At 48.6% G+C, this 26,831-nt stretch overlaps 2 protein-coding genes and 2 non-coding genes across 4 annotated transcripts in view; 3 read left to right on the forward strand and 1 right to left on the reverse strand.

Annotated features, from left to right (window-relative positions):
- Positions 1-1,504: 1,504 nt before the first annotated feature.
- On the reverse strand, positions 1,505-3,271 carry LOC311367607 (uncharacterized protein; the record flags this gene model as incomplete). Its single annotated transcript, XM_084486425.1, has 2 exons — positions 1,505-2,707; positions 2,963-3,271. Coding segments are annotated over 2 exons (1,512 nt in total), but the record flags the coding sequence as incomplete, so codon positions are not given.
- Positions 3,272-5,015: 1,744 nt separating this feature from the next.
- Positions 5,016-26,831, forward strand: part of jak2a (Janus kinase 2a) — a 28,917-nt gene continuing 7,101 nt past the window's right edge. Inside the window, 19 exon segments of the mRNA XM_084486887.1 lie at positions 5,016-5,282; positions 11,537-11,808; positions 13,148-13,271; positions 13,465-13,585; positions 13,961-14,106; positions 14,562-14,856; positions 15,079-15,198; positions 15,996-16,153; positions 16,840-16,909; positions 16,911-16,949; positions 17,563-17,749; positions 18,693-18,820; positions 19,704-19,838; positions 20,649-20,736; positions 21,058-21,185; positions 24,811-24,949; positions 25,628-25,779; positions 26,258-26,408; positions 26,616-26,749. Of these exon segments, the coding sequence (XP_084343013.1) occupies positions 11,577-11,808; positions 13,148-13,271; positions 13,465-13,585; positions 13,961-14,106; positions 14,562-14,856; positions 15,079-15,198; positions 15,996-16,153; positions 16,840-16,909; positions 16,911-16,949; positions 17,563-17,749; positions 18,693-18,820; positions 19,704-19,838; positions 20,649-20,736; positions 21,058-21,185; positions 24,811-24,949; positions 25,628-25,779; positions 26,258-26,408; positions 26,616-26,749 (2,547 nt within the window). The 5' untranslated portion in view covers positions 5,016-5,282; positions 11,537-11,576.
- AC3HAE_037984 (transfer RNA asparagine (anticodon GUU)) lies at positions 22,994-23,067 on the forward strand. The gene has a single exon. It is a non-coding gene; the product is annotated as a tRNA-Asn (tRNA).
- AC3HAE_038029 (transfer RNA lysine (anticodon CUU)) lies at positions 23,897-23,969 on the forward strand. The gene has a single exon. It is a non-coding gene; the product is annotated as a tRNA-Lys (tRNA).

The raw sequence follows: 26,831 nt of genomic DNA on the forward strand, positions 1-26,831 counted from the left end.
ACCAAGAATGCAATTTAAATGCGAAAGTGAAGTGGTACAATATTCCATCTCTATTATCTATTGCTGAATACAAACGTAATGTTCAACTATGAGAGAATACCAGGGCCTGCTAAGAATGTATTTTGCATTTGACTACTCCAAAAGGACATCACGGGTCATGTGATTTTGGTTCTGTTCTATTCCAGTCATGTTCTGTGTGGTGCTATTTGACCGTAGCAGCTAGTATTACTCGGTCGGTACAATATTTAACACACCAGTACTGCAGTAATCACATCCTGACAACACGTGTTTCTATTTGTGATTTGTCTTCCTCCCAGCCCACAGTGAAAGGCATTATAAACATAAAGTACTCTAACCACATATTTCTAAATCACAGGAAGCGTATACAAATAAATAAACAGATTTATGCAGCATTTATGAAAACATTGCACCAGTTCAGTTCATTCTCAAGCTGGCCACATCATTTTATTAAAGCAAATTGATCATGTTTACACAAGAGGTTTGTTACTCAACGGCTAACTGATATATTTATGACCTGCATTGCTGTTACAATTATGATTACCTTAGGTCAGACAAAATGAGTAGCCTACAATAACAGTCAAGTACAAGAACGGAATATGAGCGCATTTACAGTTATAAATAGGAAAAATACAATAATATTCAGTGCAATTGTTGCCGATTCTGTCAATAACATTCACGTGATTTTGGCACTTTAGCAAAAGGCCTTTGCTTTTGGATACAGAAAGAAAAATGGAAAGAAGAAACGCATCAAATATTCGGTAAATGAATAATGCGGACCGTGCATCGTGACTATTCCACTGTACCTTACACGGCAAACTAAAAGTGTTCAGTCCTTGGCCAAATGACACGCTCACAGCTACTCAACCACTCTGCAAGGGCATCCATTACTACCACACTTCTAAACAACTAAAGAAGAACTAGTCAACTGATCAACCCACAAAATGGATGACATTCTAGTAACTGTGTAGTAACGTATGGCCAACGGCGATGTGCAGGTAAACATCATAGTGTAATTAACAACATCACAAATGCGAGCATGTTTCATATGATCAAACTATTTGAGGATGCGTGAGCTTCAAGCCAAACGGGCACTGGCACAGTGTGCCGTTGGATGTAAGCATCTTTCAGGCTCTTCAACAACAACAGTATGCAACATAGACACTTAATGATATAAAGCACACTCCTACACACTCCTACTCCTACAGCTCCTTCAACCTCCTATCCAGAACTAAACTGCTTCCTTTTACATCACACGCCGAGTAATACTCAACACTACTCACAAAAACATGTAATGTGGGTTGACTAATGTCCATACAGGTGCATCATAATGTGAATGTATCACAAAGCAAACAAAAAGTACATTTTGGACACTTTGGAGTGTGACTGGCTGAGTCTCCTACAGTGAGCCCCTCTTCACTCGCCTGGAGACCGCCGTGATCACGCCACCAGGACGGTCTCCCCCGGGCCGCCCTCTTTCAGGTCCTCAGTCCACAATCTCCTCCAGCACGTTCTGCAGGCTGCTCTTGCCGTGGATGTCCTTCAGGTGGCGCCGCAGGCCGGGCTTGTGCGCAAAGTGCACGGCGCAGTAGTTGCACTTGTGCGGCTTGTCCCCCGTGTGCAGGTTGAGGTGGTCCTGCAGCGTGGCCTTCTGGGAAAAGGTCTTGTGGCACAGCGGGCAGCGGAAGGGCTTGATGCCCGTGTGGACGCGGATGTGCCGCGTCAGGTTGCTCTTCTGCGAGAAGCTCTTGCCGCACAGCAGGCACAGGTACTGCCGGTGCTCCTTCAGGTGGGTGACGTAGCCGTCCAGGTGCTGGAACACGCGGTCGCACCGCCGGCACAGGTACGGCCGCTGGGCCAGCGAGCCCATGTCCCGCGCCAGCTCCGTCCCGGGGAAGTGGCCCCCCGCCAGGCCGCCGCCGCCGAACCGAGAGAGCCAGCGGGGCGGCGACTCCGACGGGTCAGAGTCGCCGCCCCGCTTGAAGCGCGTCGCCAGCATGTACATCTCCTCCTCCTCCTCCTCCTCCACCCCCCGCCGCCGGCCCTCCCCTCCTCCCTGCTCCCCGGCTCGGTCCTGGGAGCTGTCCACCAATCCCGACTGGGGGGCGTGGCTCTGGCTCTGGCTCTGGCTCTGGCTGGGGGGAGGAGGGGGAGGAGGCTTGTTGTTCCTGAAGGGCGTGGGGGGCCGCTGCTTGCGTCGGTGGGGCCCCGGGGCCGGGCTGTAGAAGGGGCTGCTGGTGTGCACCGGCTGGGCCTCGCCGTCCTCCTCCTCCTCCAGCTCGGGGGGGGTCTCCAGGTCCGTGTCCTCCGAGAGCTTCACCTTCACCGCCTTCATCGCCGCCTCCTCCTCCTCCTGGAACTCCACCTTGGCGCCCCGCTCGGCCCTGGGTTCGGACTTAACCTCGGCCCCACCCGCGTTCTCCATGCCGGTCTCCTCCCAGTCCGGCGGGGCGCTGGCGGCGGGCCGGTGGGGCGGGAGGTCCTCCGGGTACGGCGGCGGGTGTGTAGGGGCGGGTAGGGGCTGGTGGCGCCGGGGGTCCTCGCAGTCCCCCGAGGTGCGCTCCGACTTCAGGTGGGCGAGGGTGGGGTTGAGGTACTGGGAGACGGCCTGGGCGCAGCGGTCCACCACCTGGCTCATCTGGAGCGCGCTGGCGGTGGTCAGGTAGCTCACCAGCTCTCTCAGAGGGACCTGGCGGGGAGGACACAGCGCGTGAGGCGCGGAGGCGGCGGCGGCGTGGGTTTAAACGTACTTCAGGTGGAGTTTCACGTTAAATTATCAAACGACAACATCATGTTTCCCCCCCCCCTCCCTGCTTAATAAATCTAGCAACAGAACCTACAGAATCTTACGGCTAACATTATTTATGTTCGTTAAATGCCGTTTATTGATTGATCCATTGTTGACGAAATCGGAAAGAACGGGGGAAAAGCGACGTCACCGCACCTCCAGGAGCCCCGTGTAGCAGGAGAGCAGCAGCCGCCTGCCCACCTCCACGTGGGGGACCACGCCCACGCACAGCTCGGCCCGGCCCTCGTGCAGCAGGAACTTGTCCCGCAGGAAGTCGGACGACGCCGCCAGCACCACGCGGTGGCCGTGGAAGCGGAGGGGCGGCGGCGCCGCGGGACCCCCCGGCCCGCCGAGGATGAGCGTCACGTCACAGAAGCGACGCTCCTGCCGGAGGGAGTTCATCCGGCCGAGGACCGAGTCGCCGTACGCGTCGAAGGAGAAGCGCAGGGTGTCGGAGGAGGAGGTGGAGGCGGAGGAGGAGGAGGAGGAGGTGGAGGTGGCAGACATGGTGCTGCTGGTCTGTGGGTGTCCTTTTTTTAAAGGGAAATGATCAACGCACAGTCATTAGGGCTCAGATGGGCCTGATACAACCGCTTTAAACAGCTCGCAAAGTCAGCGATTGTTGTTGACAGAGTGCGGCGAATAAAGAGTACAGGATTTGGTGTGAGAATGGCCTTGGAGATTAATTATATTTATATCAAGACGAAATGATGGAAAGCTTATAATAGGCCTACAATCCGACCTTCTCATTAACACCGAATGAATGCAACGATTCACAGCGTAATGGCTATTTGTTATCCGTCAACATCAACATCAACATCGCCTCCATCCATCCTTTCAAAAGAATAAATGGCTTTGGTCTCTAGCCTACCGTTGCCATACGCTCAACTAGTCAACCCCATTAACCCCATCCCTCGAACAGAATGAATATCGCAAAGAACGCTGTGAGAAAAGCCCGTTTGATAACACATGAACGTACAGCCCCACCTTGTGCTCCAGGCGTCTCCTTTATTATGATGGAACCTAACGGTGAGCCAGCAACCCACTTGCGACCGATTGTTGCTTGAAGGATAACATTAGGTGGTGAGGGGGGGCACACACACAGTCATCTCGATCCAAGGGCTTTGTTTTTATATTCTAATTTCGTAATTATTTCCCCCTATTAATTTTCACATCACAAAAGATGAAAGCCTACAATCCAGCCGGCGACGAGCGACGGACGGTCACTCAGAGGTGAGAGGCACGACTAACCTCTTCCTGCTTCTCGGGCACATTCTACGCGCTGTGTGCAACACGCAGCGGCACGTGAATCGATTAACCCCTTCGCCGCGGCTGATGCCGAGCTGCGGTGGCGCGGGGCGGTAAACGAAGCAGTCTCTGAACTCCACGTGACCCCATACATAATGACACCATTTTACCTTATTGTGCTCCGCTGGACCCAAAATAATCCACTCGTGCTGCAGTACCAAGACCGACCAGGTGGGGGTGGTAAGACTTCAACCACAGCCTACGAAGGTGGCACCGAGTTTCAAGAACACTTAAATGAATCCATTACAAAAACAAAACATGTCGAGTCTTAAGTCTAGGGTGACATGAAATGCAATACGGTCCATGTGACAAGACTCTCCGAAAATAAATAAATTTCAAGTTATAATATCGTATAATATAGTGTATTGTAGTATAGTGTAGTATAGTGTATTAGTGTAGTATAGTGTATTGTAGTATAATGCAGTATAGTGTATTGTAGTGTAGTATAGTGTATTGCAATATAATGCAGTAGGCCTATAGTGTATTGTAGTATAGTGTAGTATAGTGTATTGTAGTGTAGTATAGTGTATTGTAGTATAATGCAGTATAGTGTATTGTAGTATAGTGTAGTATAGTGTATTGTAGTATAATGCAGTATAGTGTATTGTAGTATAATGCAGTATAGTGTATTGTAGTATAGTATAGTGTAGTATTGTATAGTCTAGCATAGTGTAGTGAGTCTAATGCAGTATAGTGTAGTGTAGTATAGTGTAGTCTAATATACACTATAGTGTCTTATAGTATAGTAATGTGTAGAATAGCGGGTATTCCGGGCGCGCCACGCTCCGCCCCCTCGCTGCGAGACGTCCCGCTGACACCTCACTGCTGACACTTCCGAGCGGAGCGTGCGTCTTCTACTTATTATATTCCTCATTAACGGGACACATGTGGACACCGTGGGGTAACGTGTTGAGACATGGGAACCGAAAGGAAAGTTTTCACAGCGCGAACCGTGCAGTCGTCGACCGGTGAACCCCGGCAGGCCTATATGGAAGTGGCCAGCGTGCGGCGGACTGACTGGTGAACACTTTGTTGACAGCTAACGTGAAGTTCAGCCGCGGGGGAAAGCGTCGGTAACCGGCCTGCTCTAGCGGTACCGGGAGCCACACTACCCGGGTGCTTTTGGGACTGGATCTTAAACTCAGCTCAGCAGACAACCCATTGACTGGTAAGTACAAAGTGTACTGTCAAGTGGCAACGTGCTTCGTATTGAGAGCCACATTGATAACATCAATAAGTAACGGTTCGTTTTTTAAGGAAATGTGTGTGGATTGTGTTGTTATGTCCAAGAGATGAACGGTCTGTCGCATGTTACTGCAATCCGATATTATATTATATTATTCAAACAAAAGGGATTTTGTCAACATTGTGTGACACTTTATTATTATTTTCATGTCAAACTATGGAAGTCTCATGAACCAATGACTGAACAGCAGGTCTTTTAAACAACGTGGTAGAGGTTTTTTGGAAAGTGAAAAGCATAATAGTCATAATAGCTAGTAATAGTCACGAGTGCTATGTATAGGAAGCGATCTCGTTGCTGCTTTGTGACTGTTAATATCATTCATATTATGTAGTTACTATGTAGTAAGCAGATCATTAGGTTGCATTAAATATGTTGAGGATTAAAACTTAATATCCACGTCATTTTTTAAATTCAAAACATTGCTCTGCATTATATTAGAGATTGGTAAACATGTGATTGGTAAACATTTGACGTGTTTTTCTTATCCAAGTATACGATTATGGAATGCAATGTGGTACGATTTTGCAGATGAAACTACAATCAATTTAGATGGAGAGGAACACTTTGTATAGGGTTCTGAAATTGTAGTGGTTTTCACCATGGCAGTTAGTTGAGAACTGCGAAGTCAGCCAAGACATATTTCCAAGGAAACCAGTCGACATAGTGCGACATCGACAAAACCAGCCGTGTGTGTGAGTGAGGCTCTTGCAACATTTTACACTTATAAATTATGTCATCGGTTGATGGAGCCTGCTCAGTGATTTAACAGCAATTTAGTTTGAAAAGGGGAAATGTTAAGTCGGTGGAATGAAAATAACCAAGATTTTGTTTCTTTGGACATTCGAATGTTGTTTACAAGAACTTGGGAGTGCTGGTAGGAAAATACTTGCAGTGCTACGTTTCTGTAGCAGAACAGTCCTGAGGCAGCAGCAGCAACAGCAGCCAGCAGCAGCAGAGTGGGGCTGTGCTGTGGCGATAGGGTCTGGTACTGGAGATAGCATTGACCTCAGCCCACACACAGGCCCTGATAAGAAAGCAACAACAAGGAACTGCGCTCCTCAGCCAAGCGATGTACTCATGGGCTGCCCAGAAGGGCACCTATGACACATAGAACAAGCCGAGAAGGGAGAGAGGACGTTTGTGTCCTCACTTCTCCACACCCCCGCCCTTATATTATACGCATACGTCTTCACTTTGGCTTCCCCTTTTGGTTCAGGGAACTGTGTATCCCTGCTTTGTTTCTAACAGCTAGGAGTCCTCTGGAGATGCACCAGTCAGACCAATAGGAAAATGTTCAAATTAAGTGTTTTTGGGTCTCTTCCGTATTGAGATACACACACGTAGAACAGGGATCCTGTTTTTAAACGGTGCAGTGTGCCACAGACAAAGAGATAATCAAACCTATTCACGCCTGCATATACCTTCCCCATGCAAGTTTTCGTTTTCAATTGTTAAACATTGACTGATTGTTATTCAAGGAAAAGTTATTTCTCCCACATTAGGATTTTTTCAGTAAAGTATCATAGCAATTGTTCTACCTTGCAATTTTAATGTCAACACCGGAAAAAACATGAACAAGGCCTAAGGCCTGGTCCAGCTGAACTGATAGAGCGAGGCCTTAACATTTCAAAGGTTAGGAGATTCCCTCTGTGGGTACCCTGTGTCACTTAAGGTTTTGTATGATGCCTTTGATGGACGAGTCTACCAAATAACATTTATTGAATGTATTTCTAAAACCACTTAGCCTTTTGATGCCTTCTATGTCAGGGGAGATCAGGGGTGGGGCAGGGGATTCTCTAAATGACCAAGAAGTTACGAAACATGAACATCTGTTAAGATTCTGTTACTTCAGCATATTCTGCACTAGTTGCAATGATACTATCAACATGAGTCATTCAAAGCAACAAAAAAAAGCATATTTAGATCAGTTTCAATGCTTCTCCCTCACACGTTTGTTACATTTTCTTGCATGTCCATGGCTGTTTGCATGGCAAGTTAACTCTTATTAATTGTTTGTGACGTGAAAAAGTGAACAAACTATCATATAAATAGATTGTTAAAAATGAGATGTCAAATATATTGATCGACTCTAACTGTGAGTTCACACCAAAAGACACATTTGTCGCCTGGTCGCGTTGTCGCCCAAGTTTTGCAGTGTGACAAATCATAATCCGTCGCTGTGCAAGTTTAACTTTGTTGCGCCACATCTTTTGCCTGCCAACGGTGCTTCATGACAATTCATTCTCAACCATGGCTGAGATAACCACCATTGCATGTCTTTACCTGACTGTTGTGGAAGAGGGAGAGATGTTGGAATGCAGGGTTGCCAACTGTCACGCATCTGGCGTGACAGTCATGCTTTCAGCATCAATCTCACACTGTCACACAGACGCAACAAATGTCAGCAGTATTCTCTGATCAATCCCCCCCGTCAACAATCCCGTTAGCTCGCAACCCCACACTCCACCCCCCCCGTCAACAATTCAATTCAGTCAGATTTTACAGAGTCTCACTCCAGCCAAAAACCCAAAGTTGGCAACCCTGGGAATGCCCATCGTTTATGGGTTCATAATATCATCCGGAGGCGCACACAGCTTTTGTCCGTGATATTACATATTATATTATATAGATATTTATATATTATATTATATAATATCATATAATATTATATATAGAGCTCCGGGAGTCGCAAACGGCAACAATCACTTTCTCCTCCATGCTGCGGTTCACTGCGGAGTGCAGGGTAGTGATGGCTCGTTCGCGAACGAATCAGTTCGAACGAATGACTTTAACATGAACAAACTGACCTGATTCCCCGTTTCAGTTCGTCTCGTTTGTATCGTTCGTTCTCCAAGACTCGACTCCCAGCTCCACCCACTAGTCGCTGAGTCGCACTGACTCGCGAGTCACCGTTCGTTCACTGTGTTTAGAGGTGAAGACTCGAGGACTGAGAAGTCATGAGGGCCAAACGGGCAACAACATCCCGATTCCGAACATGAAGCGCTCCTCAGCTAAAAGGAACTTAGTTAATGTTGTGTTGATTGATGACCGTTTGCACCATTGCATGATTGTGATTCGTTTGAGAATGAGAACGAGGGAGGAGCTGAGTCTGACCGACTCAGCTGAGAACTGTGCATTCGTGATTCGTTTGCATGAGAACGAGAGGAGCTGAGTCTGAGAACCGACTCAGCTGAGAACCAATTCACCGCTACCGGAAACGCGACTGAACGAACGAACAAACAAACGATTAGAACGACTCTTCTTGGCGAGTTGACCGACGCGAACTGATTCATTCAAACGAATCATGAAATCCACCGCTAATGCAGGGAACGGTTGGCCCGGCCGGTTGAACGATGATTGGCTGTTACGTTACGTCACTCAGGGAGTGAGCGCTGATTGGCTGTCATCACGCGAATGTCGCGGCAAATATTTCAACTCGAGCGAAAGTGTCGCGCTGCAAATCCTCGTGAACGTGCTCATGCTGCGCCACAAGTCAAATCTTGCAGCGTCTCTACGTTGACTTTGTATGGAGTCGTGTCACCCCGTCACGGTTGGTGTGAAAGCACAGTAATAAAGTAATATAATTAAAAGTCAAAAACTCCTTCTGGTTATTATTACCTTAATGAGAACATAGGCTCATTACTAGGGGGCTGCAGCAATAACCAACGTATTAGGAGGTGCACCGCGGTGCTGAGGCCGTATCACTATACCGCCACTTGTTGTTTTTAATCTAACCATGTGCACGAAAAACCATGGTAAATGCCTAGGTCGCTGCACAGAGCATCCACATAACATTATTCATACGACACAAAAGATGATCAATAACACATAACATTTAGCAGGTGGTAGCAATAGTACCGGCTGGAAAGCCCGGAGTGGAAAACAGATTTTGTTGCAAAGCCAAATGTGTCATCGCCAGTTTGGGCGTTTTTGGTATTCAACCCAACAACAAGGTTGAACGAGCAAATGAGACCAGACAGTGTGTCACACTGGCTTTAAAGAGCCAGTGAACCCACTGTTTCAGCTGGAATTCAAACACTGAGATTTTTAAAAAAGGGCTTTGGGCTGAGAGTTTTAGGAAAGAGGGGGTGTGTTATCCCCATGGTTACGACCCACGGCAACCATGTTGTACTTAAGCAATAGATCACGACAGCGGAGGGACGGTGACCCCCTTAACTGTGGTATAATGAGAACATTTCACTGACTGAAGTGATCTATTGCTTTTATAAAACGGTTACGTAAGTATGGCGAAATGAAAGTCATAGACACCCTCAATTTTGAAAAAGCGAGAAAGTCGGAAAAACATTTCTTTTTAACAAATACAAAAAAGAAGTCCCTCCTGGCTGCCTGCAAAGTGTACGGCGGTTGCTATGCAACAGACCGTAGCGTCCTTCAGAGAGAAGGCTAGAGACGGTAGCTTGGTTCGCCGGCAATTTAGCCTACTATCAAGTTCACTCACCGTGTGCCTATTGCTTTACAACATCTCCACCCTCTCCAGCAATCAACATGTTTTTAGGCTTCAGTGAACTATGCTATTGCTTTTATATATAAATAGACAACAGTTCAAGTTAGGCGCGTGGTGATACTGAACTCTGTACACTGAACGGGTCATAGCTGTGTGTATATGCTCAATAAACAACAGTTGGGAACCAATCAGATTGCTTGATTTAAGCCACCCGTTTTATACTATACCGTCGTTGTGTAGCAGCGTTATAATGAGCGATATTGTATATGAACCGCACCACACAGATACTATAAGTGTCCGAAAAGCTCAACTTTCTCTCGGACGTCAGTCTTTGCCCAGACAGAGCTCCACACGTCCACACACACACACACACACACACACACACACACACACACAGGGGCCGCCGGGGTTCCTGGCACAGCATAACATTCACATACAGTTCTGGGGAGAAGGGCAAAAACATTGGGCCGGTAGTTTTATCATAATGCTGGCTACGGACAGACAAACTGACAAATGACCTGCACAGAAAATTATCTCATCGGCCAAAGGTAAAAAAAGGCACAGTGAGGACATCTCTATACCTCTGCAGCCCCACTAATTACTGCAACATTATTGAAACAGATATCTCAATATTGCAGACGACCTTTGAAATGTCTAGAGGTAATATGCTGCAGAACTTTCTACGTTGTTCCTTCAATGTTAAATTAGGTAAATCGGCTCTGCTTTCATTGTCCTTGGTATTCTGAATAAACTTCCTTGAAAGCAGAAGGACTCCCTCGTCAACACAATTCTTGCGTTGTCTTATTTAAGTTCCTTGTTGGTTCATAGGCCCTTAACACGCTATTTCTGGACTGTGTTCAACACTTGGACTCTCCTAAATATGCAGCTTTTATTCAGCAGTCAGGGAAGGACATTTATTCCTAATTAGCTACAGGATTTTACAAAAATACTCATTGAGTTGGTCCACTCCCAAAGAGAAATACCCAAACGGTCTAGAGAAAGACTTTTCTCATGTGTGCATTGATGTATTGTCTGGGCTGGCTATGCTGTATTTATTTTACATTTACATTTACATACATTACATTCTTCTACTATTAGGTTAAAACTGCACTATCTAACTTTTCATTGCTCACTTTCTTTGGGGATTATTTCTGTGTCTTTTGGTCTTCAGACACAATACTATTCAATTTATTTCAGAAGAAGAGTTTTGGCTGCAGTGAAAAAGTGACATTGTGCAGGTAACAGATAGTCTTGGTGTTTGAAAAGACTTTCAACACCACATGTTGATCGATCAGCCATTAGTGTGTTATATAAAAGAAAAGAACATGCACTGTACAACATGCTTTCTATCAAAACTAACCTCTTTATCAAGACGCATTCACCAAAAACACAAAACCAGAATGCAATGATAAATGGTAGACTGATGGGTAGACTGATCATAGACTGATGGTGTGCTGCTTTGTGATGGGGTCACTTGCTCTCTCTCTCTCTCTCTCCCTCCCCTCTACCCTCTCTCTAAATAAAAAAATAAAACATTTATAAATGTGAGAACGTATTTCCTCGAACGCCGCAAGTTCCGCATCTGCGATTGAAATAGACTCTAGACAAGTAGACAACCCCAGACGTTTGTGAACGTTTATAAATCCCCCAAAATCCCCCCCCCCAAAAAAGCCCTCCTGACGCCCGTGTGACCTCCTGTCCCCCTCCCCAGTCGGATGCCGCCCCCGCGGCCCGCGTCGCTCTGAGGTGACATGGAGCTCGCCGCGGTCGCCGACGGCCCCCGTGCCCCCAACGGCGAAGCCCCCCCCGCGGGCCAGCAGGAGCCCAAGCGGGCCCCCGACGGCTGCCTGACGGTGGTCCTGTACCACCGGGGGAGGGGGAGGGGCCGGGACGGGGACAAGAGCGGCGGGGACGCCGAGCTCACGTACCCGCCCGGGAGCTACGTGGGCCAGGAGCTGTGCGTGGACGCTGCCAAGGCCTGCGGTGAGTCGGGGCGGGGGGGGGGGGCTTATTGCCCTTAGGGTGCTGCTGGTTCTATCTGGACCTTCTAGACCTTAACAGGGGTTATGGTACTGCCGGTTCGGTGACACACCGGTCCAATGTTCCTCTCTTATTGGTTGTATTACCGTTGCCATCTTTGGTGTGTTTGTGTGTGTGTGTGTGTGTGTGTGTGTGTGTGTGTGTGTGTGTGTGTGTGTGTGTGTGTGTGTGTGTGCGCATGTGTGTGTGTGTGTGTGTGTGTGTGGAGGGGGGGGTGGGGGGGCTGAGGTGGTCCCAGTGATCCTAATCCTGGAGTACGAGGCGGTGCATTGTACTGCGTCAGAGTTATATAAAGTCGCAGTCTTGAGCCCCGAGCCTTCATCAGGGTCTCCGTCCCTGATGCAGACTGGGCGTCCATCAGACCAGCCGCTCCAGCGGGGTGGGATCCCGCTGGGCGGACCGAGGGTTCAGTACGCCAGAGAGAAAAGCGCCTTCAGTAATACCTGCGCTAGGGGCGGCTTTCCCACCGCGGTTGTTTACATATGGGCCCCCCAACTCCAGCAAGCAGGGAACGACTTCAGACAAGGAGTGGCTGTCATTCTGAAGTCGGTTGGTAGAGATGGTGACTTCACCATTGACTTCAACAGCTTCTCAAGTTCCAAATATAAAACTTGGGAACGGGCGCAAGAAAACAAACAAAACTAAAGCGGTTGATATTAACCTTCCATTTGTATAGTACTTTTCCCCACAATGGTATGATGATAGTATGAGAAAAGTAATCAAAGAGAACTAAAGAAAAGTACACTTCTCTAGTGCTTCTCACAAGGACATGTAACGCGGTTCACTACAAACCATCGTGCCTCAGACATACTTCCTGCTACACACACGCAACGCTAATCGTTGCCTGTGTGGTTTCACTTCCTCGTGACGTCATTGGCTGCTCTGTGATTGGAGGGCTGAATGTCTGTCAGCCACAACAAAGCCTTATAGACAGTACAGACGAGAATGACCCAAATAAATGATGTTATATCATATAATGCTGAGTGTACTTAAGTGTTATGTTCTGTGGTAGATTCATTTCTTGTCTCTCAAGATGCTTTGACTTCATTCCTTTTTCTCAGTTACTCTTTATGTTGAATACATACACGATATTCAGATGTTATCAGGTATATTATCCCCTGTATATTCCAAACAGTTGGATCACATTTACGTATATACTTTCCATTGGTAAATATGAATGTATATATTTAGAATATACATATACCTTGAGTATGTATATCCATGTATGAAAGAAGGAACGTTGTATGACAGGAGGGTGCGTGCTGTGCGGTCCCCTCTCTAGGCATCACCCCCATGCACTTCAGCCTGTTTGGTTTGATGAGGGAGAGCGACCACATGTGGCTTCCACCCAATCACGTGCTCAACCTGGAACCGTCAGCCAATGAGAGAGTCCTGTTCCGAATCAGGTGGGTAGAAAAGGCTGTTGACGCTATAAATGCACTGAATCAGATTGGTAACTTTGAAACCATACTGATCAATATCATGTATCAATTTAATCTTTAATTTAAAACTGCTGAGAAGAGAACCGCCCCGTTTTCTCCATAGTACAACAGATCCAGTATAACAGGTTCCCTACCAATAATACTGCTCTCTCCCTAGATACTACTTCCCTGGATGGTACAACAATGGCAGTACTTCCTGCGCCCACCGTTTCGGCACTGCCAAAGGGACGGAAAGCCCCGTGATGGACGACTGCACCATGACATACCTGTTCTGCCAGGTGAGCCTCTTCCCTCCCCCCATGGAACAGAGCGTTGATTCACTGGGACTAGATCCGCCTCCTCATCGGGAAACGGCCTTGATTGACACACGAGCACGACCAATTACGCGCCGTACACCGGGCCACTTCTAGAAAAACACACCTGTGGTGAAACAAACGCTATTGAGTGCCATTTGCTTGGTTATATTCTGTATTGTCCGATCATTTTAGAATCATTTGCTCATGAAATGTATACAATGATGACGCTTGGAGTCGTTTTGATGCAAACATATTGGAATATTTAGAAATGATCGTGATTGGGCTTTTCGTTTTGGTGAAACTCATTTTCCCATGATGCCCTTCTACCGCGCCCCCCCGCCGCTCCGTGCCGTGCAGTGGCGCAGTGACTTTGTGAACGGCTGTGTGGACGTCCCTCTGAGCCAGGAGGCCCAGGCGGAGTGTCTGGGCCTCGCCGCCCTGGACATGATGAGGCTGGCCAAGGAGGGCAACCAGAGCCCGGTGTACGTCTACAACCAGACAAGGTACACGCAGACAGACGGGCAGACGGGCTGACTGACTGACAGACACGCAGACAGACGGGCAGACAGGCTGACTGACAGACAGACATGCAGACAGACGGGCAGACGGGCTGACTGACAGACACGCAGACAGATGGGCAGACAGGCTGACAGACTGGCAGACAGACAGACAGACAGGGCAGACAGGCAGAAAGGCAGACAGACAGGCAGACACACAGACAGGCAAACAGACAAACAGGCAGACAGGCGGACAGACAGACAGGCAGGCAGACCGACACACAGACAGGCAGAAAGGCAGACAGGCACACACACACACACACACACACACCTCACAGATATCTTTGAAGTCACAAAACCCGCTTCGACAACAGTGTGTTTAACAGAGACCCCCGCGCGTGTGCGTGTGTCACGTGTGTGTGTGCGTGTGTGTGCGTGCGTGTGTTCCGTGCGTGCATCAGCTACAAGGCCTACCTGCCGCGGGCCGTGCGCGCCCACATCCAGCGCTACAACATCCTGACGCGCAAGAGGATCCGCCGGCGCTTCCGCAAGTTCATCCTGCGCTTCCGCGACTGCAAGGCGGCGGTGCGCGACCTGCAGCTCAAGTACCTGATGTGCCTGGAGACGCTGCTGCCCTCGCTGCACGCCGAGCGCTTCCGGGTCACCGACGCCTCGGCCAGCGAGGTCACCATCGTGGTCACGGGGAACAAGGGCATCCAGTGGTTCCTGGAGAGGGAGGCGGAGCCCGCGGAGGAGGTCTGCCACTTGTAGTGTCTGCCACTAGGTGGCGCTCTTGCACGTATTCTAATACATGCAGCGGAGATAATTCTAAAATAATTATCATGTTATCGTCGCTTGATTGCTATTTTTGAAGAATCCACCCGATCGGCCCCCCGTGTGTATTTATGTGGTTCGTTTGAGGGTGTGAAACCAAGCGTTGCTTACGTCAGCTGCGACTCTCTCTCCCCCGGCGTCCAGGCGTTGCAGACGTACTGTGACTTTCCGGAAGTCATCGACGTCAGCGTCAAACAGGCCAGCAAGGAGGGCTCAGTGGAGGCCCGCATCGTCAGCCTCACCACGCAGGACAACCAGAGCATGGTACAGCGTTCCACCGCTCCACCCTGACCCCCCACCCTGACCCCCACCCTGACCCCCCACCCTGATCTCCATCCTGACCCCCCACCCTGACCTCCACCCTGACCCCCCACCCTGATCTCCATCCTGACCTCAGCCCTGACCCCCCACCCTGACCCCCACCCTGACCTCAGCCCTGACCCCCCACCCTGACCCCCCACCCTGACCCCCACCCTGACCTCAGCCCTGACCCCCCACCCTGACCTCCACCCTCTGCTGCTCTTTCAGCTCTCCACACTCTAATGTCCTGCTTATTTAGCCGGAGAGCGGATGTGATGTTAATCAATTAACATCGAAGGTCTGATAGCAGATGAGCTCAAATCTTGGTGAACTGGGCGTTTCATTTCTCCTGGCTTCGTGTTTTGTTCTGTTTTTTCTTCGTGTTTTGACGAATGGCTGGAGTCGGGGATCTGTAAGCACGTAATTGGCGACTAATTGGCATCAATCAACAGCATGTAGACCACCCACTGTAGAAGGATTATTCAGCCCCCCTTCTGAAAGCTCTCGAGTAGTTTTTTTTTTGTGTAACGTCTTCCCCCAGGAGTTCTGCTCTAACGCAACAGTTACGGATTCTACTGCTTTGGCTATTACTATGACAACAGACACCATCCAATAGAATAACCTCAATCAAACTTCCTGTTCCAGTGAGACATGCGTCACATGATGAGTGTCTCCGCGTGTTATCCCGACACACCGGTTTTCTTGCCCAGCCTTCCAAAGTATTCTGACATTTTTTTCATTCTTTCAATCAATCCCTACAGGACCTGGAATTTCATTCTCTGCAGGAGGCCCTGTCTTTCGTCTCATTGGTGGACGGGTATTACAGGCTGGTCGCCAACGTCCACCACTACCTCTGCAAGGAGGTGGCCCCTCCGCGACTCCTGGAGGCCATCCGCAGCTACTGCCACGGCCCTGTGTCGTGAGTCAGATAACACACACACACACGCACACACTAACATACACACACTAGCACACACACACACACACACACACACACACACACACAAGCCAGTTCTCAGTGGGCCCGAACATTTGAGCCGATCTTAAGGAGCTCGTGACCAGAGTGTATAATAATAAAGCTGAGGCTGAACCAAAACAGCAGATTGTCAGGAAGCTCAGGCCCCCGCTTCCTACCAGCTTGAACTTATTTGAGTTATTTAATGCTGAACTGAAAATAGATTTATTCAAATTCACGGTCAGCTATATCCATTTCGCTTTGCGTCTTTGGCAGTGTGTAAATACCCGGTGTGACTCGGGGGGGGGGGGGGGGGGGGGGGGGGGGGGGGGCGGGGTTCACAGCGAGATGTCACACACAGCGGACACAAAGAAGCAAGTCTAAATTGAATTGGGTTCGCACTAATCCCTGAGAAGTTCCGCAGGTTTTTCAGTTTACAATTTCATTTTTATCTCCAAAAAATTGAGAGAGAGAGAGAGAGAGAGAGAGAGAGAGAGAGAGAGAGAGAGAGAGAGAGAGAGAGAGAAAATTTGTTCTCACGCTCCAAGTCCGGGCCTTGACCTCCCTGCATCACAACCAGCATATTTAGTGACCCGTCGCCTCACATGATCCCACCTCACCGGGACTCGCTGTGTGTCTCTCCTTCCCAGGGTCGACTTCACCACGCACAAGCTGCGTTGTCTGGGGAACCACCAAGGAATGTTCATCCTGCGCAGCAGCCCCCCGAGACTACAACACATACTTCCTGTCCTTTGTTGTGGTGAGTTCAGCTGGGACTATGTCTATACCATAGATTAATGCCAAACACTCAAAGTTCTGTGGTTGCAGAGTTACAATAGAGACAACACAGGGCACTCTGCAGCTTAACTCATTCACTCAAAATCGATCAGATTGATTATCAAAATATAAATACATGCAGACATTAGATCAAATGAAGAGGACCAAAGTGGTTTTCTAGGATTTTCACTGAACCACTAGAGGGAGCCATATTACCACGTTTCCCTCGAAATGTTGAAATCCTCTTTAGTTTATTGTAGCGTATTCTCAGTAAGATCATGCATCTACTAGATCTACTATGAATGAAGACTACTAATGTACAGTATTACAATATTCTTCTGATGATGTCTATCAATAACCTCCAAAAATGTATATCAATATTCTTCTAATGATGTATCGCAATCTTCTTCTAATGTAACGTATTGCAATATTCCTTAAATAATGTATTGCAATATTGCGAAACCATCAACAGAAAACCCCCCAACCTTCCCAAAACACATAAGCATCACGTGAAAAATGTGTTGCCATCAATGAGAATATTAAGTGTCTGGTGGGTGATCCTGTCGTCCTCGTCACGCGTTGTCGTCATGCTCCAGAACGACTCGGGGGTGCAGTACAAGCACTGTCAGATCATGAAGACGGAGGCGGGCGAGTTCCTCCTCCACGGGGCCTCCCGGAGCTTCGGCTCCCTGGAGGACCTCCTGCACCAGTACCAGAAGGAGGTGCTGCGCACCGAGGGCTTCACCTTCCAGTTCACCAAGTGCCTCCCCCCCACCATCAAAGGTCAGGAGATGCACCTCACCCCCCTCCTTCCCCTCCTTCCCCCCCCCCCCCCCCCCCTCCTCTTCATCATCCCCCTCTCCCTCTTCTCTTCTCCTCCCCTCTCCTCCTCCTCCTCCCCTTCACCCCTCCTCCCCACTCTCCCCCCTTTTTTTTCCTCCTCCTCCTCCTCTTCATCCCTCCTCTCCACCTGCATCTGACAAAACATTCTGCACTCTATTAAACGCTATTTTTAAATGACCAGCGCCTGGCATGCTGTGACGCTATTCCACACTCAGGCTAATTAACCATAGCCATTTCGAAATCGTCGTCTTAAAGCCACTTCCTCACTTTCTTCGGCAAAGTGGGCCTGTAATTGTGCGCTCGAGACATTTTGACAAATGTATGTAAATGTCGACTGCGTCGTCCGCGTCTACGTTACGCCAAATTACACGCTTTCGTCACTTTGACACTCCATTAAAAAAGGACACGGCGTGCTTTGTTTGAACAAAACCGTCGAGGATATATTGACAGCACCAGGCAGCGAGGCCGAGCACTCAAGAGCCTACGAGGATGACGGGACAGGAAGGGGCGAGAAAGATGTATCAGTGTGGGCAAATGGTCAAATAAGAGTCATGAGTATAAAAAGGAATATCCGCCACCAAGTTATGCTTGCGATGATGATAAGAGTTAAGGGTCTCGCCTTAAGAGGCCTACAGGTAGGGGTTAGGGGTCGTCTGGCTCTAGGAGGAAGGCCTACAGGTAGGGGTTAGGGGTCGTCTGGCTCTAGGAGGAAGGCCTACAGGTAGGGGTTAGGGGTCGTCTGGCTCTCGGAGCGAGAGGTAGGGGTTAGGACATCAGAGTTGAAGCTGGCTTCGCTTTGGAGTCAAACAGCTTAGACCAGCGGACGGTCCCGTGTGTTGAATGACTGACCTCAACCCTCTCTCTCTCCTCTGGCATTGGGTAGACAAGTCCAACCTGTTGGTGTGCAGGAGCCCCCAGGGGGTGGAGGTCCCCGGTGACTCCCTGGCCCTCCACCAGCACCACATCAGCCAGATGGTGTTCCACAAGATACGCAAGGACGACCTTACCATCGTAAGACGCTACGCTCTGTCGCCCGTCCGTGGTCGATGTAGACACACACACACACACACACACACACCCCACACACACACACACAATGGACGTGCAAGCTAAATTGATATTTTTAGTTTTTAACATAACAAGATCATCATAAATGGGCCAATCAATGGCCCTGAAGCCCTCGTATGAACTCAAGTGACATTGATTGGCCTGTTATTACTCTCTCTCTCTCTCTAACAGTCAATAGGTACCAAAATAAGGCAAGAAGCCACAGGTTGTAAGACAAATAGCGCCTAAATCATAATTAATCACACACAATTGAGTGAAGTTACACAAATGAAATCAGGGGGATTGTGTCAGACTACAACAGAGATGACACATTCAGAAGGAAGCGGACGGGAGCGCAGTGTGAGGCGGCAGACAGCAGCGGCCCTACAGGAGGGCCGAGGGGCCCGGTCGGTAGTAGAGCAGCGGCCCTACAGGAGGGCCGAGGGGCCCGGTCGGTAGTAGAGCAGCGGCCCTACAGGAGGGCCGAGGGGCCCGGTCGGTACAGCAGCGGCCCTACAGGAGGGCCGAGGGGCCCGGTCGGTAGTAGAGCAGCGGCCCTACAGGAGGGCCGAGGGGCCCGGTCGGTACAGCAGCGGCCCTACAGGAGGGCCGAGGGGCCCGGTCGGTACAGCAGCGGCCCTACAGGAGGGCCGAGGGGCCCGGTCGGTACAGCAGCGGCCCTACAGGAGGGCCGAGGGGCCCGGTCGGTAGTAGAGCAGCGGCCCTACAGGAGGGCCGAGGGGCCCGGTCGGTACAGCAGCGGCCCTACAGGAGGGCCGAGGGGCCCGGTCGGTACAGCAGCAGGGGGTTCTGAGCCGCTCTGTTCCCGTGCGCCCGTGTCTCCCAGAACAAGAGCCTGGGCCAGGGCACCTTCACCAAGATCTTCTGCGGCGTGAGGAAGGAACTGCGGGACTACGGGGAGGTCCACGAGATGGAGGTCATCATCAAAGTCCTCGACAAGGCGCACCGCAACTACTCTGAGGTGAGACCTGGTGCCACTGGGGGGGGGGGGGGGGGGGGACCAGCAGGTAGAGCCTGTTGACTCGTAACCGGAAGGTTGCGAGTTCGGCTCCTCCTAGTGTCGATGTGTCCCTGAGCGAGACACTTGACCCTAACTGCTCGTGATGAGCTGGCTGTCGCCTTGCATGGTTGACTCCGCCGTCGGTGTGTATTAACCGTTGTAAGTCGCTTTGGATAAAGGCATCTTAAATGCCCTAAATGTAAATGTAAATGGACCACTGGTTCACCTATGGGGTCCTGGTACTAGGAGGGCCCACTAGGGGGGGCTGGATCACTGGTCCACCCGTGGATCCTGGTCTAGGAGGTTCCAGCAGGGGGTGCTGGATCACTGGTCCACCCGTGGATCCTGGTATTGGAAGACTTCCTTCCTTTTCCTACATCAAAACATTGAAGTGATCTCGGGGGCAGGGTAGTGTAGTGGCTAAGGTGTGTTTGACACCCAGCCGAAAGGTACTGGGTTTGATCCCCAAGATCCACAGCCTGCCTGTAGACATCCTACAGCAGGATGCCCTAAGGTGGCTAGACCTTAGAAGCCAGTCTTAACCCAGACTGGCTTCTAAATTCAGGTTTCTAAATTCAATGTTCATCACGTTGGAAAAAAAACATCTGCCAAGTGACACGATTAATTACTAAAATGTCAACTATTACTAGCAAAGCTGCTTGCAGTTACCGAACACAAGAAGAAAACATTTTCAATGGATCACTCATAAGTTAATAATTACATTTTCTTTCTTTCTTTCATTCTTTCTGTCTTTCTCTGTGAAACCAACAGTCTTTCTTTGAAGCGGCCAGCATGATGAGCCAACTCTCACACAAGCATCTACTCCTCAACTATGGTGTGTGTGTCTGTGGAGAAGAGAGTAAGTGCACACACACACACACCCAAGATACCTTTTCTCAATGGCGCGTGGCTTGTCAGTGATATTCTTTAATATAATAATTAATAATATCTCAACTGTAAGATCTCTTCGGCGTGGCCTCCTTGAGGGGTTATTTGTTCGATGTGGGTTAGGCTAGCGACAACGGCAACAGCTCTATAAAAAGGGTGGCACCTCTTTTGCAATCCACACTTTCCACTCTGTGTGGGCTCGAAAACTATCACCGTCTCACACCTGTCAATATAGGAAATAGTGTTCTGTGAGTTTGCGCGCTAACGGGACGGCGTCCCCTCCCTCCGTCAGACATGATGGTGCAGGAGTACAGCAAGCTGGGCTCCCTGGACATGTACCTCATGAAGAACAAGGCGTGCGTGAACATCACCTGGAAGCTGGAGGTGGCCAAGCAGCTGGCCTGGGTGCTGCACTATCTGGTGAGACGTCTACATCACTTCAATAATATAACGCATTGTGTGAGTTATAATGGGTGACTGGGGCTGGATGTAGAGGTAGAAGGGTCACAGACCATTGAACTAAGATCGGGGATGTGTTAAGAGGCTTCTAGTGGGGGGGGGGGGGTTGATTACAAAGTGAGCCCTTCCATCTTACAACTGTCAATTAATTCTCAGGTGTCAATGACGCATGTCTTTGATTTAATCAGGAAGCTTTGGGGAGCTAGTGTCTTAAGTGTCTTAATGCATGTAGCCTATACATCATCTTTACGCCGTACATTATTAGCTAGTATGCAACCTGTATGGCAGGGTTCCCCAATTAGTTTTGCCAGAGGGCCAAATTTGGTCAAGCATGCCACGCCAAGGGCCGAGATATCGTAAAAAAAATTTTATTCGTCATTTTTATGTGCACATTTTGCTTTAATTATCATTACTATAATTATTAGTAGTAGTTGAAAATACCCTGTTTTAGGAGTCACACAATAATGCTCTCTTGAAACAAAATTTGTCCAAAACCTACCATTAATTTATTAAAATGCCGCTGGAACATCAGCAAACAAAAAGTCCAGCAAACAAACACGCACACAGTGCAGCAGCCCCAAACATAAAAACTTAAATAGCATCAGCACAGTGTGTCTTCAACAGGGCATTGGGCCTGGTGCCATCCATCCAGATCAGTGTGTGTTCACATCCACTCTCTTCCCCTCTCTATATGTCTCTCCCTCCCTCTCTAAGAGACACAGGAAGATTTTAGTTAGTTAGCTTTAAAATGTGATACCACAATATGTGACATTAGTTTTAAACTTTTAAAATATGTGTAGCAAATAACATCAGTCTGTAAACATGTGAATGCCACTGGGTCAGCGCGGGCCGGACATTTGGCTACTGTGGGCCGGATCTGGCCCGCGGGCCGCTAATTGGGGTTCACTGTCATACACAATGCAAAGTTCATAGGCTACATTAATATGATCCACATATCACATAGATACAACAGCTGGCAGAGCTGATAATAAATCAATCCCTTACCGTGAGACGCAAATTTGTGTTCTTTAATGAATTACACCTTACACCCTTCATGAGGGACTCATGAATAGCATAGGATTTCTCACTCTGCAATGTTTGTTTATTTGTTTTGTTTTTGTCTAGATCTCCCAGGTGTAATGTAACATTACATTAGTGCATAATAGACAGAGGGACGGAGAGCTTTTTTATTTATTTATCGTGAGTTGTATGACACATGTCATACGCATGCTTTCCTGCAGGGGGTGCTGCCGCACCCAACGGCGCCCCCACTCCCCACGGCTGTTTCCACGGCTGTGGGAAGTGGGGGAGTGTGGGAACATTCTTTTTTGCGTCATTGTGTTTAAAGGTAACCGGACCAGAACACATGACCCCAGCCTTTGATAAGGCGTTCAGGTTGTGTTTATCTATAAACCCTCATTCAGTTCAGACCTCGTCCACATGTATACGGGTATTTCTGAAAAAGTACGTACAGTACTAAGTAAATACGCTGGTAGAGTGCTGTTGTTAGTAGGTTTCTGGCTAATTCAAAAGTTCACATTGCGCTTTAACCAATAGTAACATTCAAGAGACCCACGTTTACAAGGGGAAAAACATCGTAGTCTGGCCCTCGAAAAGGTGCTGCATTAAACAAAATATAGTACTTTGAAGTTGTGGATTTATATCATTGATATTTGCAGGTTGTTTATTAAATTGGGCTTAATGGTCCCTCATTCCCTAGCCTCCATGCGGATATGCTATGTACAACCTACATCATGTAGCTGACTCATGTCTCTGTGGCGCAATCGGTTAGCGCGTTCGACTGTTAATCGAAAGGTTGGTGGTTCAAGCCCACCCAGGGACGGTTCATTTTTTTTTTTTTACAGCGTGAAAACGAAATTTTTCAAACCTTTGACCTATGTAATGTGAAAAAATGCGTTTCCAAGAGTAGATTTCATAGAACTGCTCTTTAATTTCCCTTCCTAACATATGCTACAGTTGACCCCTTGACTACTGAGTGTCTGGGAGAAAGAGCTAGCTGGCTTATGTGCTGTCTCGAGTTACCGTATTCAGGAGCATAGATATGCTCCATTTCACCGCATCTTATGATCATATCATAGAATTGTATTTTTCTTAAAAGCCATATTACTCAATCTTTATACAAACTCAACATTTGAGGGGGCCACAGGGGCAGGCTTGTTCTTAAGGGGGCCCGCCCATGTCCCCTTTCAGAACCCCCAGGGATCACAAAGTGTCTTTCCTTAGGTTTTTACAAATAGTAACAGTTTGCAATGTAAAAACATCACAGTCAGGCCCTTGAAAAGATGCTGCAATAAACAAAATAAATAAATTATAAAATAAATTAAAAAAATATATAAAATAAATAAATTAATAAATTAATAAACAAAATAAATTAATAAATTAAAAATCATTTTTGCAGATTATTCGTTCCATTGGGCATAATGGTGCCCTCATTAACTAACCCCTATATAGTGTGGGGAACACTATACATACACTCAGAGACGTGGTGAAGGTTTGATAGGTGATGATTCAGGGCCCCTGAAGGGGTGGGGGCCCTGGAATTTAAATCATATATGATTTATCAGTTGGCCATGAAATACGGCTATTTTCTATCAACATTTGATGACATCAGTGTCGGGGTGTTTTTTTATTTTCTGTTTGTGGTCAAGCCAGCCCGGCTAGCTCAGTCGGTAGAGCATGAGACTCTTAATCTCAGGGTCGTGGGTTCGAGCCCCACGTTGGGCGCTTCCCTTTTTTAACCTTGCCCCTCAGGTGGAATGTTCAAAGAAATAGTCTTTTGATCCACACTTAATGTCATATTGTCGAGCCAGGCTAGATTCGAGCCCGTGCTCTGCATTGATATTCTTCACATGTTTTAGTGGGGGCCAGCTTGAGGACATTCCTGAAATATTTCCACGGACTGGTGTTACACCGTATACTGTTACCTCTCAAAGTGTGACACCAGGGGTCGCTGTTGCATCTTTTCTGCAACATGCACATAAAGCTTAGACAGCGGTGGTTCAGGTGCAGACACGTGAACGTGCTTAGAGCGTTCACTACTAACAAACATAACGCCGTCACTCAGTCGGCTCATTGGTTTTGTTACACCGCCGATTGACCAGCCCAGTGAGTGGCTGAAGCAAAGCCATTGATTTGCCTCTGTGGCGGCATCATGGGGCTTGCTTTCTTGCAGCGCTGTAGTCAAGACCACCTCTGTCGAGTCCCAGTCCAGGGCTTGCAATCGACAAGCCCTGGTCTTTGGATTCGTCAAATTCCAAAGAGGTTTGAGTCCAAGCCAAGACTGAGTCCAGATGAGATAGTCAGTCAGGACCGAAACAGAAAAAAAAAGAATCCTCTTCGATACCACTTACTTACCGTTTTATACTTACTTTTTTGTGACGCTGCCGCACCTCTGTTATTGTGTACAAATTCAGTTTTATAGTTGACTCCATAGCTGTACGGTGTCTGATGTACGAGTGATGCACACCCACCCATCCACGCATACACACTCACGCGTACTCAACCTTTTTCCCAGTGTCAATGTTTCTGTTCACACTTTTCCATCCGTCCGGTGCGTTTCTAACAGGAGAACAAGAACCTGATCCACGGGAACGTGTGTGCCAAGAACGTGCTGCTGATCCGCGAGGAGGACCGCAAGTCGGGCAGCCTGCCCTTCATCAAGCTGAGCGACCCTGGGATCAGCATCGCCGTGCTGCCCAGAGAGGGTGAGCGACCGCCGGCCCCTCGGGGCTCTATCTGTTTACCACAGAGCAGCTCTGTGTCTGGAGAAACCCCCGACCAATCAACATCCAGATACACAGCAGCAGGCGGCTGATCAAATGAGGGGCGGCCGTTGGGTCGATGGCTCCTGGATGTGGGTGTTTATCAGATCATCCAGAACAAAGAGTATGTTAGCGTGAAGGTAGTCTCTCAAATACGATTCTCATAATCTACAGTCCGAGGTGGACCAGCTCAACTCTGAACCAGCTTAGGGCGGTTCACTTTATTTCATTATTTTCTTCTCGCCCATTTATCTTGCGGGGGACGGGGATCTGTAAGCCCGTCATTGGCTTATAACAAAGTCCAACTCAGCCAGCTCTAGTTTACTTTTCAAACTAAAACATCCTGTTCTGACGTTCTTAGTAAAAGTGTCCGTATAGGTTTCAAATCAACAGTGTAGCCACTGCATAAATCTAAATTCTGTTCAACTTTGAATTTTAATTCTTGATTCTTACAATTTCTGGATTTAATTTCAAATTCATTCGCCTGATTTCAATTTCTGGAATGTGTCATCATGGTTAAAGTCACTCATTGTAAGTCTCTTTGGATAACAGAATCAGCTAAATAAATGTAATGTAATGTAATATAACTGTCTTCTCCCTCTCCACTCCTCTCCTCCACAGTCCTCATGGAGCGTATCCCTTGGGTGCCCCCCGAGTGCATTGAGAGCCCTCGCAACCTGAGCCAGGCGGCTGACAAGTGGAGCTTCGGGACCACCCTGTGGGAGATCTGCAGCGGGGGGGACAAGCCGCTGAGCACCCTGGACAGCTCCAAGGTGGGAGGGGGAGCGTCCTCATCCTAGGGGTCCTAACCCTCATCCTAGGGGTCAGGGGACACTGATCCAGCACACTGTTATGCTAACTATTGAACATAAATATATATGTATTTATTTATATATTATCTGCAGAGAGAAACAGAACATGACCTCTGAGATCAGGACAGTCCCACAACGTCTCACAACGTCATATCATCATATAGATAGCAATTGAATAGCCCTTGAGAAAATCCAACTGTGAGTTGATGACTGTTACATGCGTGTGTTTCCACTCCGCCGCCAGTGGCACCGCTATTTGCTTCGCGTTCCTACCTCTTAAACGTCCTAGTCCACACAAACCGAGGGAAACCCCGGACTCTGTTTCTCGATTGACTTCTTAAAGTAGTTGTCAGTGAATCCAAACTAAGTGATGTTATTGGTGGATTTCGGTGCTCCCGTTCAACAACCGGGCGACCCGCGTGTGTGTGTGGCGCTGCAGAAGAACCTGTTCTACGAGGACAAGCACCAGCTGACGGCGCCCAAGTGGACCGAGCTGGCCAACCTCATCAACAGCTGCATGGACTACGAGCCGTCGCACCGGCCCTCCTTCAGGGCCGTCATCAGGGACCTCAACAGCCTGTTCACACCAGGTCAGAGCAGCCTGCACACACACACACACACACACGCCTGACCCCCCCCCCCACACACACACACACACACACACACACACTCCATTTGATCCTTTTCTAAACAGAAGCTCAAACCGAGCCTGCATTAGTATCAAAACTTGTTAAAAACGCCTGCCGGTTCTGACGACGTTGCCGCTAACGTACGCGCTGCTGCCTGCTCCCGCTCAGACTATGAGCTGCTGGTGGAGAGCGACATGCTGCCCGGCAGGACCAAGGGCTTCGGCTTCCCCCTGGCCCTGGACAACAAGGAGCCCACGCAGTTCATGGAGCGCCACCTCATCTTCCTCAAGCAGCTGGGCAAGGTGAGGCTCCGCAAGCCACACCACCTGGTAGTGAGGCCTCAAACGACGAAGAGTCAAGGCCTACTGAGTACTGGGGGGGGGG

Source organism: Micromesistius poutassou (assembly GCF_964030765.1).
Source record: "Micromesistius poutassou genome assembly, chromosome: 22".
Classification (NCBI taxonomy): Eukaryota; Metazoa; Chordata; class Actinopteri; order Gadiformes; family Gadidae; genus Micromesistius; species Micromesistius poutassou.